The 13,292-nt window shown below is 43.3% G+C and overlaps 1 protein-coding gene across 2 annotated transcripts in view; it reads left to right on the top strand.

Moving 5' to 3' along the window:
• The window catches only part of OSBPL10 (oxysterol binding protein like 10), a 213,455-nt gene that overhangs the window by 145,147 nt on the left and 55,016 nt on the right, over positions 1–13,292 (top strand). For both annotated transcript variants that reach the window (XM_079794792.1, XM_079794793.1), the window contains one exon: positions 7,643–7,853. In XM_079794792.1, coding sequence (XP_079650918.1) covers positions 7,643–7,853 — 211 coding nt within the window. The remainder of the gene's footprint in view (positions 1–7,642; positions 7,854–13,292) is intronic.

Raw genomic sequence — 13,292 nt, forward strand, 5'->3', positions numbered from 1 at the left:
GTGGTTGGAATAATTAGCAAGCTTGCTGATTATAGTACAGTATTGTTGTCTACAGTCATTATTCTGTGCATTAGATCTCTAGGGCTTATTTACTAGGTGTGGCTGGATATGGAAACTTCATAACTCTCTTGACCCCACATTATACAGGGACATGCCCAGTGAATTATAACAATGAATTACTGGATTTGTTTTTGTTTTGTTGTCTTGTCTATGAAATCAGGTAGGAAAAAAAGATTATTTTAGAGAGCGATAAGAAAGAGAACAGCTCACACACTGCTAAGGGACTACAAATTGGTACAATTATTTTGATGGTGAGTTGGCAGTATTTATCAAAAGCCTTAAAATTAATGTTAAAGCAATTCCTCTTCTAGGAGTTTATTTTAAGAAAATCATTACACATTTATGACGAGATTTAGCTCCAGCAAAGTTTGTTGAATTGTAATTTGTCACAGAGAAGAAAGTTAGAACTCATCATACTGTCCAGCGGTCGGGAATTGGGCGATAAATTGTGGCACATTTATGTGATTGAGTGATCTGCAGTATTTTACACAGTATTGTCAAAATGTATTCACAGACTAAAATTTATTGACATGGTATATGGAATAAAAGAGGTTACAAGCATGATGTGCAACCATTTTCATAAAAAGTAAGAGTACATTTATATGCATAGAAATGGAAGTATATACACACCAAGATTTTAACATTTATTTTCTCTGATTTTGAATGAATGTGTTATTTTTTTTCTTCTATTTGATTAATTTTTTCTGTGAGCAATATTACTTTTGCACAAAGGAAAAAAAAAAGAAAGGGATGACAGACATTTTTAATGAAAACAAAGCAGAGGAGCTGCTGTAGAGCCCTGGCCACTAGAATTGTGCCTGGGAGGCCAACCTTGTGTCCAAGTAGAGTACGCCTCTATCTGCGTACAGCGCCCCCTTCAGGTCCGAGTCTTTGTGGGAGGCACAGGGTGCAGATAAGAGAGTAATGAATAAGGTGATTATTTACTGATCCCTGACCTTCTACTCAAATCCTTCTGTTGGCCTGTGGTGTTTCCTTCAAGAACAAGAGATTATTCCTTTTGTCTGTTGTGTCCTTTCTTACCCAACATGTTAACATTCAGTACTGACATATAGGATTAAAAAAATAATTTTTTTTTAATCTTTTGTATGGGCTTCTTCTGTTCCATAATTCTGAAAATGCATTCTCTACCCCAGCGTTTCCTTTACAAACATTACCTGAGAAGAAGTGATGGTGAGGTGGGCCTGGAAGGAGCTTTGGCTCTGAAGGCAGGGTCTACTCTGCTTGGAGTTAAAAGCTCTTGTACAATGCAGCCATTAAAATGAGATCTGTGTTCATAGATGTAAAAAGATATCTGTGATGTGTTCATAGATGTAGAAAGATGTCTGGGGCTGCAGTAACAAAGTACCACACACCGGGTGACTTAAATAGCACAAATGTCTTGTCTCACAGTTCTGGAGGCTGGACGCCCAAGGTCAAGGCATCGGCAGGATTGGTTCCTTCTGAGCGGTGGGAGGGAAGGATCTGTTCCAGGTCTCTCCTTGTTCTAGGTCATCTTCCCCTGTGGCTTCCCTCCGTGTGTGTCTGTGTCCGAATTTCCCCTTCTTATATAGACACCAGTCATATTAGATTAAGGCCCAATCTAATGGCCTCATTTAAACTTGATTACCTCTGTAAAGAGCCTGTCTCTAAACAATGTCACATTTGAAGCACTGGGGGTTGGGATCAAGATAAGAATGCGGGGGGTGGGGGTGGGGGCATAATTCGTAACCATGTATTTTCTCCTAATTTAAAAAAATATTGTTATTATAAGCATTTCAAACATAAAAACACTAGAGAAGATAATATTGAACCTCCATGTTGTCATCAATAGCGTGAGCACCCTCCCCCCTCAAAGCCAATATTGTTTCATTCTTACTCCCCCACCCCCACTGGATTGTTTTGAAGTCAATCCCAGGCATCAGAGACTATGTGTTCTAAACGATAAAAGATGATAATAGGTGACAAAATTATATACAAGGGCTGAGCCTTTTAAAATAAAATATCACCTGTGTGTATGTGCATATAAATGAGAGTCAGAACAATACCAGAAGGTTAACAAGTGCTTATTTTTAGAAACTGGGGTTATAGGTTATTTTTATTTCTTTATAGCTGTTTTTATTGTCTAAATTTGTTGGTTGATGGAATAAGCCAGCCTTTTGTAATCCAAAAAACAAACAAATACAAGTTGTTTCCAGGTGGTGAGAAAGAGTGGGGTAAGGGACAGTGGAAGACACTTCACCATAGCTGTCTTCTGAGGCAGGAGATAGCATTTCGCTTCCAGAATGTGAGAAAGAAGCACACAGATCATGACTCATAGTGTAGAGGACACTGAAGTGGCGAAGCTGTGTGACCTTAGCAAGGGCCTCTGAACTGAGATTTCCTGCCTGCAAAATAAAGGGGACAGACCTGACAGGGTCATCAGATTCATTTGGCTATAAATGCTATTATCTCATATTTTTGAGCATCAGTATAGGTTTGCTTCCTAGGAGTCTGTAAGAATGGAATAGACTCATCCCCACATCTTCAGAAAGTGTTTTTTGAAGTGTGTGTGTGTGTGTGTGTGTGTGTGTGTGTGTGTGTATGTGTGTGTGTGCGCACAGTTCTGAATTTTGCCTTTGCCTTTTGCTCTCAACAAATGTTGTTGTTGGTAAGACAAAGGGACTTGACCCTTCTCCCCTGTAAGGGAGCACACCACCTCTGTGGAGCATCGGGAGTGTCTCGGAGAGGGGAGGGCAAGGTCAGGATTAGAAAATTTGAAGTTTGCTGTACAATACAGGGATTAAGTAAAGATCGAGATAGAGCAGTTCAGGATTGGTGGAAACAGTGAGGGAAGGAATTTTATAGGTTACAAACTACGTGATGGTTTCCATTATAGAGTTGATGGGTTTTTCAGGAGGTTTCTGTAATGAGTATCAAAGCATATCTGGGATATTAAAACAATGCTAATGAGGGTAGTGGAATAGCAAATCTATAGTAATGGAGACAGTAAGCTGTGTGTGTGTGTGTGTGTGTGTGTGTGTGTGTGTGTGTGTGTGTTGGTTCTAAAACTCCTTGAAGCATAGCTTTCACGCTTAGATGAGGACTTGAGCCAAGTGAAAAAGTGCCTGATTTAGCCAAGGACTGATCTCTGACTAGAGGGGAAACTTAAAAGGGGCTCTGGAATTACACCAGGCTAAGGAGAAATGCCAATCCAGGGCCACCTTGAAGCTGGCATCAGATTCTTGAGTCTACTTCCAAGCAAGGTGGATTGAGTTACGGATGGTACCCAGTTATCTGAGAACCCAGGAGGCTCTGCCAACCAAGGCAAGCAGTCCCGGTTACTTTAGGACAAGGAATCTGTGTTCGGAGGTGTTTGATGCTCACCCTTTGATTCCTAAGGAATGAGCGACTAAGCTGGTGTTCATTGACATCTGGCCTGTCAAGACTGGGCCTTTCAGGCGCCTCTCAGACCTGCTCCAAGGGTTGCAGCTCAGCGAAGTCTGAAGCAATCAAGGCAAATGAAGCCCCTCCCCACTTCTGTCTCTTTCCGTTCTCTCTGTAGCCAGACCCAAGCTTGTTGAGCTGGATGACAGTGGGTTTGCGTCTGTGCATCTTGGTTTCAGCTTTACTGAAATCGGGTAATAAAAATAAAAGCTGCCGCCACTGACTTTATTAGCGTTAACTCCTTGGATTTGATTGGCTGGTGCATAGGCCTTTGTTTGTGCTAGATAAATGGGCCATCGAATTTTCCCCTCCCTGTGAAGTTTGCTTCACTGTGAAGTTCAATTTGACTTAGGAGTAGATGATTTTACAACCTCAGAGTTGACATTCCCAGAGGGTGGATCTCTGAAACGTGCACCTGTGTCCCAAGATGGTGATGTCCCTGTTTGTGGACGCCCAATGCCAGGAAGAAATGAAGCTTGGGCATCCCTTTGTTGGCTTTTCAACACTACAAATGGTAATGTTGATGTGTTTGGAAGAGGTGTTGGGAGCTCGGGTTTGAAATTTATGTAATTAAAGTGACTCAGCGTTTCCAAAGCCTGGGAGCTGCAGGAGAGGCTGCTTGTCAATGGCTGTGCTTTGTTCTTCTCTTGATGGGCCCGCGGGAACCTGGAAGGGGAGAGGGAGCCGCTTTGAGCATTGGCTATTGCTGTTCTTGTCGCTTACAGCTTTTCAGTGCCACGTTCATCTTTTCCTATGTGTCCTTAGTTAGATGTAGATATGGAAATAGCTAACACGTGTTCTTCCAAAGGCGGATGAAGATTCTTCATTGGTGCCTCCCAGTCTTGGAAACATTAGCACAGTAATAACTCTGATGCACAGCTCTGAGGCTGGGCATGCGACGTCCCTTTTTGGGTTTATCTCACTTCTTTTGGAGCCTGATGAGGCTAAAATAAAGTGAAGATTGGTATCAATTGTGTCATTCAAAACTAAAGTTCTGTTCCGCATCACGTGGAGAAAGGGGAGAAAATGAATCTCGAGGAGTCTGCTGTGTGTGAAGCCTTGTGCTAGGCATGTTTCAGTTTTAGGGCTCAGGTTACCAAGAAAGATTGGAATCCATCAAGTGCCTGGTTCTTTTTTAAAAATATATAAATATAAATTATATATATATATAGTTTTATTGATTTCAGGGAGGAAGAGATAGAAACATCAATGATGAAAGAGAATCATTAATTAGCTGTCTCCTGCATGCCTCCCCTCACCCCCCACTGGGGATTGAGCCCGCAACCCGGGCATGTGCCCTGACGGGGAATCAAACCATGACCTCCTGGTTCATAGGTCGATGCTCAACCACTGAGCCATGCCGGTTGGGCGAGTGGCTGGTTCTTTAACTCCAGGGGGCACTCTCGGCATTTTGAGCAGGAAAGTTCTTGTATGGGACTGTGCCCTGACTTGGGGGGTATTTAGCACTCCTGACCCCCCTGCCCTCTCAGTGCCAGTAGTTCTCAGACATTGTAACTGTCAAATGTACCCACTGCTGGTTCAAATGCCCCCTCTAGCAGGGCATTCCGATGCTGGCTCTGGCAATAGGCTCTCAATAAATACTGTGTGAATACTTTTCAGAGAGCAGATGTGTGGGTTCCATCTCTGGGCATGTGCCTCTGTTGTAGTAGACTAGAAGATTCTGTAAGTCAGTTTTGTGTTTTTATTAGCTGAGATTTACATAATATTTTATGCTTGCAAAATAACAGGTATTTATCCTATTCAATACCATTGGAATAAAGTTAGTTCTTGTCATTGATTAAAAACAAGTGTATCCCATAGAGATGATAGCTTAATTTTACTTACCTTTTCCTATTATGCATTATTTTATCATGCATAATAGTCAAGAACATATGTATTATACTTTTCCTCATTCCATTTTCTTCTTTCCTTTCAACACTTCATTTTTCTAAGGCAGGATTTTACGGTAGGAATTTACAGAAATGCTGATTACAACAAATAGCTTGAACTCCACTTCTCCCTCGCTGTTAGCAGCTCTCCATATAGCCGGCTGTCAAAGAATACATAAACATTTCATCTTCTTTGAAGTGAAATTAAACCAGTTGGTAGTATTTCTTGGCAAACCTAAACTGATAATGGAGGTATTATTCTTTGCTAAGTCTTAGCCATATAATGCCAATCAAGCATAATGACTTCTGTAGACTTACTAGCAAAGGTGTCATAAATACACCTTTGAAAGGTCTCTTGCATTTGAGTGACAGAAGAGTGAGCATGCATCCATTCATCCAACAGATATTTACTGTACTTGGGATGTATTAGTGAAGAGCACAGATATAATCGCTGCTTCCACCCTAGCACAGATGAACATAAGAGAGCAATTACAAGTTGGGATGGAAGGGGTAAGTGCTATGGAGGAAAATTAGTTGGTACAGAGGATGGGCGTGCCAAGGGTTGGGCTGGAGGTGCAGTTTTAAATTATGGGGTTCCGGAAACTTTCTTCTGAAGGTGGCTTTAAAGCAAAGACCTGAAGAAGAAGTGAATGCTTATTGAGCCCCTGTTATGCCTCCGGTACTGTTTCAGGAGCCCGAATGGCTAGGTGTAACCTCTGTAATCTGCAAAAAATAATATGCCTGCCCAAAGGGTGGATGTCACATTAAGGCGAGAATGCGGCAAACCTTGTCTGTGCAATATGTTCAGCATTGATTTTTAAAAAAATATCTTTTTTTTTTAATGGCACCTATTTTGGGAAGTAGGATTGCAGTGGATGAACTTATTATTTTTTTTAAGCAGATAAGTACACAGACTGCTAGAAAACCGCAAGTCTTTGTTTTCAAAAGGAAATAGGAAAATAAGGCTGAGCCTGGAATGAGGTTTGTGTCCAAGTCCAGTGGTCCAGACAGAATGGCTGCTTCTCCCCAGCTGGTGACATCATGATGCTGACAGGCATCCTGTGGGGATGACCGTGACAAAGCAGGAGGTGTGGCTCAGATTAAGGATGTTTTTTTTTTTTGGAAAAGCTTAAAGAACATCGGAGCGGGGTCAGGAGTTGGTTCCTGCCGCTGATGCTAACCTGGGTCTTGGGCCAGTTGGTGTAGCTCCTAACTTTTCAGAATGACTGTTAATGTGTAATTTCTGTATATCATCTTGTTTAGTGAGATAAGTTGTAAGACAGGAGGAGGGAGGTGGACTTCACAAGATAACCAGTAAAGTCCTTTTCTAGTTCTTGAGTTCTTCGCCTTGATTTGTCAGTTTGAAGATACGATTAGACCAGTAGCTTAGGAATTGAAGCCAGGCCAAAAAAGATGGTTATTTGGGGGTGTCTTAGCTTCAGCCGTGTACTAGGGCTGGCTCTGGAATCCCTGGGTGTTCCTTCCTCCTGGCATCTGGCGTGATGTTAAGAAAGTCGCATCCTATTTGGCATTTTGGGGGCTGGCTTTCTTCCGATCTCACTCATACAAACCGCCAGCCCTAGATTTTACTTCTGTTTCTTGAACTCCAAAAAGACTGCCATGGAGTTAGTAATAAGAGCTGGAGGAAAAGCAAGGTATTGACCTTGCTCTAGGCAAAGCCCAGTTCTTCCACTCTCTCAGACAGCCTTCCATAGTGAAAGAACCTCAAAGATGGTCACAAGGACTTCTGCCTGTAATGAATTTATTATTGACTGATGGCCCTAATGGTGCCTTTCAGCTCTAAAGTTCTAAAATGCTCGTGTGATCAGAGCTGAAGATGTGTGCTTTTGGATAGACAGGTTTCACCTGGGCCGACATTGTCAAAGGACTCGTGTACTGCCCAGCCGGCATGGCTCAGTGGTTGAGCGTCAAACTATGAACCAGGAGGTCATGGTTCGATTCCCAGTCAGGACACATGCTCAGGTTGCAGGCTCGATCCCGAGTGTGGGGCATGCAGGAAGCAGCCGATCAATGGTTTTCTCTCATCATTGATGTTTCTATCCCTCGCTCCCGCTTCCTTCCTCTCTGAAATCAATAAAAATCTATTTTTTTTTTATTAAAAAAGGACTCATGTACTGAGCACCATCTGAGCTGACCCTGACAGTGGTCGTCTGGGTGATGATGGTTTCTCTTCACTTTCCTCCGACTTTTCTCTGGTCCTGTGGTTTAAGCTCTAACACTCCCCTCCTTGCTATCTTCCCATTTTGTAGATGATGAACCAGGTGGAAGGCCAGCAGAAGAACCTTGTGCACGCCATCGAGTCTCTGCCGGGTTCCGGCCCTCTCACTGCCTTGGACCAGGATCTTCTGCTCCTGAAAGCTACCTCCGCCGCCACCCTCAGCTGCCTCGGGGAGTGCTTCAACTTGTTGCAGCAGAGTGTGCACCAGGTGGGCCAGGCCAGCCACAAGCCCGTGGCCTCAGGTGAGACCTCCCAGCGGGCAGTTCTGTGCTTCCAAATGAGTCCTATCAAAGTGTGTGGGTGGGTGCACACCCCATTGCCTTCCTCCTTTACACTCATCTCTTATCCACCATCCATCCATCCATCTATCCATCCATCCATCCATCCATCCATCCATCCATCCATCTTTTTATCCAAGTGTTTCTTCATTTATCCCTCCCCTTTCCCTACCCAGTATGGGATATACTATTCTCTTACCAATTAGAACTATAACATCCTATGAAAAATATAACTAACATGTTTACAAGAACTCCTTTTAGACTTGCTGGCGTCATATTCTAAATCTCATTCCACTTGTCATGTGTTTAAAATCTATTGTTAGGCAGCGTCTGGTCCATTATTCCTAACGATGCCTGTGGTGTGTGTCCACCACGTTATACCCAACACTCGCCGATGATGGACAGGCACATGGCCTCCTGCTCTCTGCCCCGCTCACCTTGCTGCATTGAGCATCCTCCTGCATGTCCCCTTATTGACCTGTGTGAGAATTTCTCTGGAATACGTACCAGAAGCATTTCTAGTTCTTTATCTAGAAGCCAGAGATAATAATCCACTTCCTTAAGATGCCTCAGTCCTTATTGGAGGAGGGTTTAATCAATAAGCAGATATAAATATATTGGTGAAGATTAAGTTCTGTGATAAAGGTGAAACTAGCTTGAGGTTGGCCATGCCGTGTTTAACTTATAAAGCATTAGAATTAAGAGGCTCACAGAAGCTTCAGTGAGCTTTGTTGACTGGGATTAACTTCATTAATGAGGAAATGAGGGCACTTAAGAGATGAAAAGTAAAGCTGTGCTATGATGATGGTCTATATTTCATACTTTTTTTAAGTCCCTTTTGCTCTCCATTTTACTAAGATTCAAAGGGATGTTGGTTTTCCAGAATAGACGGTGTATGGGTCATTTGGGTTTCTTTCTGTAACACCCACTATCATTTACTGAGGTTTGATTCTACCAGTGTTTGGCCTTTGCTACATATTTTCTGAAATCTTCACAAAGTGGATATTATTATGCCCATCCTTTGGATGAGATGCAATTAAATTACCTGTCCAAGGTCCCCCCGCTAAGAGGCGAGAGACGGGCCCACCGGGGGCATGGGCACAAGTTCAGAGTGAGACTGGAAGCTTCCCAGGTCCCTACCATCCCTCTCACACTGTAGCGTGACTTCTAGCCTCTGCAACCCAGGAGGCTCCTTCCAGGAGTCTTTCACTGTAAATGTAAGCTTGAGCCATTTCTTCTTCCTAAACTTAATCCCTTACTTCATTCCTCAGGGATGGTTTCTAGCTAATTTCTATCTTTTTTTTTTTTTTTAACCCTGATTTTCATTGTGTATCTCGTGTTTTTAAGGACCTGGAGGGACAAAGCTCAAGGTGGAATTTCAGATGTGCTGGCAGGTTGGAATGGAAACTATTTGAGAGAAAGAGCAATTATGGCACCTATGGTGTTACTCCTGCATATCTTCCCTGCCCGCTCTGTCCAGCCTCCCTTCCTTTTCGCCATTTTTGTTGAGGAACTTGGATGGAGATTGGGGAATACAGAGAGCATGGAATGACAGTGGTTGTTTTGTTTCTTTGTCTTCTTAACCCTTTTAATTCAGTTGCATATAGCACAGCCCCTTAAGGTTTAAAGCATTCTGCGCGTGTCTTTTAAATCTGTGCCACACTGCCCTGGCCCGTGTGGTTCAGTTGGTTGGAGCATCGTCCCGTACACCAAAAGGTGGCGGGTCCGATTCCTGGTCAGGACACATGCCCAGGTTGTGGTTTCGATCCCCGGTTGGGGCATGTGATCTCTCTCTCTCTCTCTCTCTCTCTCTCTCTCTCTCTCTCTCTCTCTCTCTCTCTCCCTCCCCCTCCCTCCCTCCCTCCCTCCCTCCTTCTCTCTCTCCCTCTCCCTCTCTCCCTTCCCCTCTCTAAAAAAATCAAAACAATAAAATCAATAAATAAATTTTTAAAATCTGTGCCACATATTGAGGGGAAAAAATTGAATTAACTCCCTGCATCCAAAACATCATAGTTGCCTGCAGTTAAAACTGAATTCCAGAATCTCAGACTAGTGGAAGGAGAGACTATGGTAACCCCGGGGGTGTCAACACAAAATACATTTGTTTGGAATCTCAGGGATCTTGGGGTGGATGGCAGCTCTAGCAGCCCGACTCCCACTGTTAAAAACATAACGGTTCTATGTAAGGCGTGCCGGGCCGGGCTGGGCTGGGCTGGTGGAAATCAAAATCTCATTAAAGCTCAGCTCTGCCAGGGTTCCCTTTACATATTCAGCGGGCAGGGAGGCCCAGCTCGGCCCCCCCCCACCCCCCCGCCGCATACCGAAGATCCAAGCGCTTCGTTCTTCTCGCTTCAAGTCTTTCTGCCTTCTGACCCCTGTGCCTTTTTTTTCTTCTGTCCCTTCTCCAAATCAAAAATTAATTTGTGGTCTTGTAGTATCTCATCTCCTGTAGCATTTCATTGCATCTTCTGGGAAATGCGTTGTCTTTGGAGCCTTGGTCTGCAAACGCTGCTTCCTGATGCTCATTTCATTTTAAGCACACCTGGACTGAAATCCAAAAATACTTTCATATTCATCTGCCTCCCACCTATGCGTTTGGGGCTCCTAGACCTGTCTCTGATGCTGTCTCTAAGATGCAGTGAGCTGAAATGCCTCATTGAACTTCTGTTTGTGGAGAGGCTTGTAATTAAAATGAATAAAGCTGCTTGGCTTTTTGGTCAAGGCTTACGTTACGTGGCTTTCTTCTGCTCCTGGGGATTTCTAAATCTGTTTCAGCAGCCTGATGGAGGCAAATGATTGATGAATGCAGGGCAGACGGCCATCTCTCTTCCCAGCTGAGATGCAAGCCTCCGATTCTATGCAGAAAGGCACACGGGGCTGCATCAGAACTGCAAAAGGCTGGGCTACTTGGGAGTGTGGTCTTTTTTTAATTCTTGAGACAGGGAGAGAGAGGGAGAGGGAATGAGAATATTAAAATTTTACATGAAGAACAGGATTCAACAGGGTGAGGATTAAGGTGAGGAAAGTGAGATAAAGTCCTGTACTATTTGGGGGGACATTAATTTTTATTTTTAAAATATTATGTGAAAATATCATTGATCTGATTGCTGAGTGTCTTGGGGCCACTTTACATTTTACATTTGATGGGAGTGTCTTTTTACTTGAGCCTAGTCCCAGCCCTGCTCAGCTCTGTTTAACCGGGTTCATTGCTCACCACTAGTCCTTTTATATGTGACTTTTCCCGCCTTGAGTTCTTAATTCTGCCACTTTTCGTTATATATTGGTATATGTCCTCCAGGAGTGTCCTACTCACCAGAATGTTGAATGTTTTCTGAGCCTCTTCAGTGCTGCTAAAAAGGCATAAAGTGTAGAGTTTAAGGGTCTGGGCTCTGATCTTAATTCTACCACTTAACTGGCTCTGTGCCTCTGCTTCTTACTTGTCTCTTGGGCATAATAGTAGGACCTGCCTTATGGGTTGCCTTAGCATTAGATGAGTCAACACACGTAAATGGTATAGCCCTTGGCACCTAGCGAGAGCTCAGGAAATGTAGGCTCTTGTTTAGCAGAGGGAAGATCATTTGGCCGAGGAAGAGCATTATCCCCCAAGCCCTTCACCCCACCTCAGTCTATAGGTTTACTCACATTTTTCTCTTCATCTATTCGCCTTCTGGCATTTAGTGTTGTAGCAAAATTCAAGACTAGTTTGATTTTTTTTCCTCCCCTTTAAGACAAATCTAATTTTTCTGCCTAAATGATTGAAATTTTTTTCTCTCTTGATTTTTGTTATTTTTAAAATGTGGCCAAACTTCATGAGCTAGGCATTCATTAAACTGTTCTGTCTGTTTGCTTTTGCATGTGTGTGACATTTCAGGCCCCAAAAGCCTAAGGAAGTATTGCCAGGCTCTGGCTGGAATGAGGTGGACTGTTTCAGCAGCACCCACAGCTCTCTCTCCGGCTCAGGCTCCGTTTCCCTATTCCTCTCGTTGCTTATTGTTTCTTTTCCATCGATCTGATGTCTACCCTTCAGGGTCTATTGGACTCTGTTGTGCACGTCCCTATGGCCTCCTGTCTGATCGCTGTCTTTATGCCCTTTGCAACTGCACACTAGTAGAACTGCCTTATTTGACTTTCTACAGCAGGCGTCCTCAAACTACGGCCCACGGGCCACACGCGGGTGTTTTTGCCGTTTTGTTTTTTTACTTCAAAATAAGATATGTGCAGTGTGCATAGGAATTTGTTCATAGTTTTTTTTTAAACTATAGTCTGGCCCTCCAACGGTCTGAGGGACAGTGAACTGGCCCCTGTTTAAAAAGTTTGAGGACCCCTGTTCTACAGTGTCGAGTCGACTTTCTGCGATTCAGGGTTCCTTTTAGTTACATCAATTTCATTTCCTCGTAATAATTCCACAGTGCATTCATCTCCTTTTCTACCTCAGCCAGAGAGAGATTCTTCCTGGAAGCCTTCTGAGGATACTGTTACTCTTTACAATCCTTTTCATTCACTCTGTTAGAATTTTCCTCCTTCATCCTCATATGACACCTGTCTATCCAGACTCCCCAACCAGTGCTCGTTTATTAGAGGAGCTGTAATGGTCTGAGAAGGGCTTCTCTCCTGTCCTCACTCACTGGTTCCTCGATACTCTGAATCCAGAGAGTATATAAAAAAACTACATTCCCCAGCACGCATTGCTACCTTCCACCCTCCTGTCCTGGCCTTTGTCTATCCCAGGATGCAGGGTATCACTGCCTCTACTTCTTGCTCTGCTGTCTCCTGGTTATTGTCTCTGATGATGGGGATGAAGGGGAGGGAGGGACAAAATTGAGGGGTGGTAGTAATGGAGGGAACATTCTCCTGTCTGCCTAGACAAGCAGATCTCATTCTTTCCCCGGTGCTTTTTAAGCTTTCCTAATTAATCTAGAGGACATACACTATTTGTGTAATAAAATAAAACTTTAAAAAAGTGGTACTTCTGTATTGATGATCTGAATGCAACTTTAGGACTCTGGGCAGGAGTTAGTCAGCAGGACCGCTAAGAAACATCTTGTCACCTTTCTTATGGCAAATTCTGCTGTCTTGCACCCAAGTCTGGTCTTAGATCGTCCTGCAGCAGTTGATTTTAGTGTTGTGATTTCTCACCTATTTTAAATGACATTAAGGACTACTATATGGATGCCTTTTGCCTTTAAAAAATTGTGGTAAAACACACATATAAAAAAATTTACTATCTTAACAATTTTAAAGTACCTAGCTCAGTAGTGTTTAAAACATTCATATAGTTGTGTGAGCAATCGTCAGAACTCTCCATCTTGCAAAACTGAAACTCTCTACCCATTAAATTATGACTTTCCATTCCCCCCCATTCCCAGCCCCTTGCAACCACCATTCTACTTTGTCTTTCTTATT

The sequence above is a fragment of the Cnephaeus nilssonii genome, assembly GCF_951640355.1.
Source record: "Cnephaeus nilssonii genome assembly, chromosome: 17".
NCBI classification, from domain to species: Eukaryota; Metazoa; Chordata; class Mammalia; order Chiroptera; family Vespertilionidae; genus Cnephaeus; species Cnephaeus nilssonii.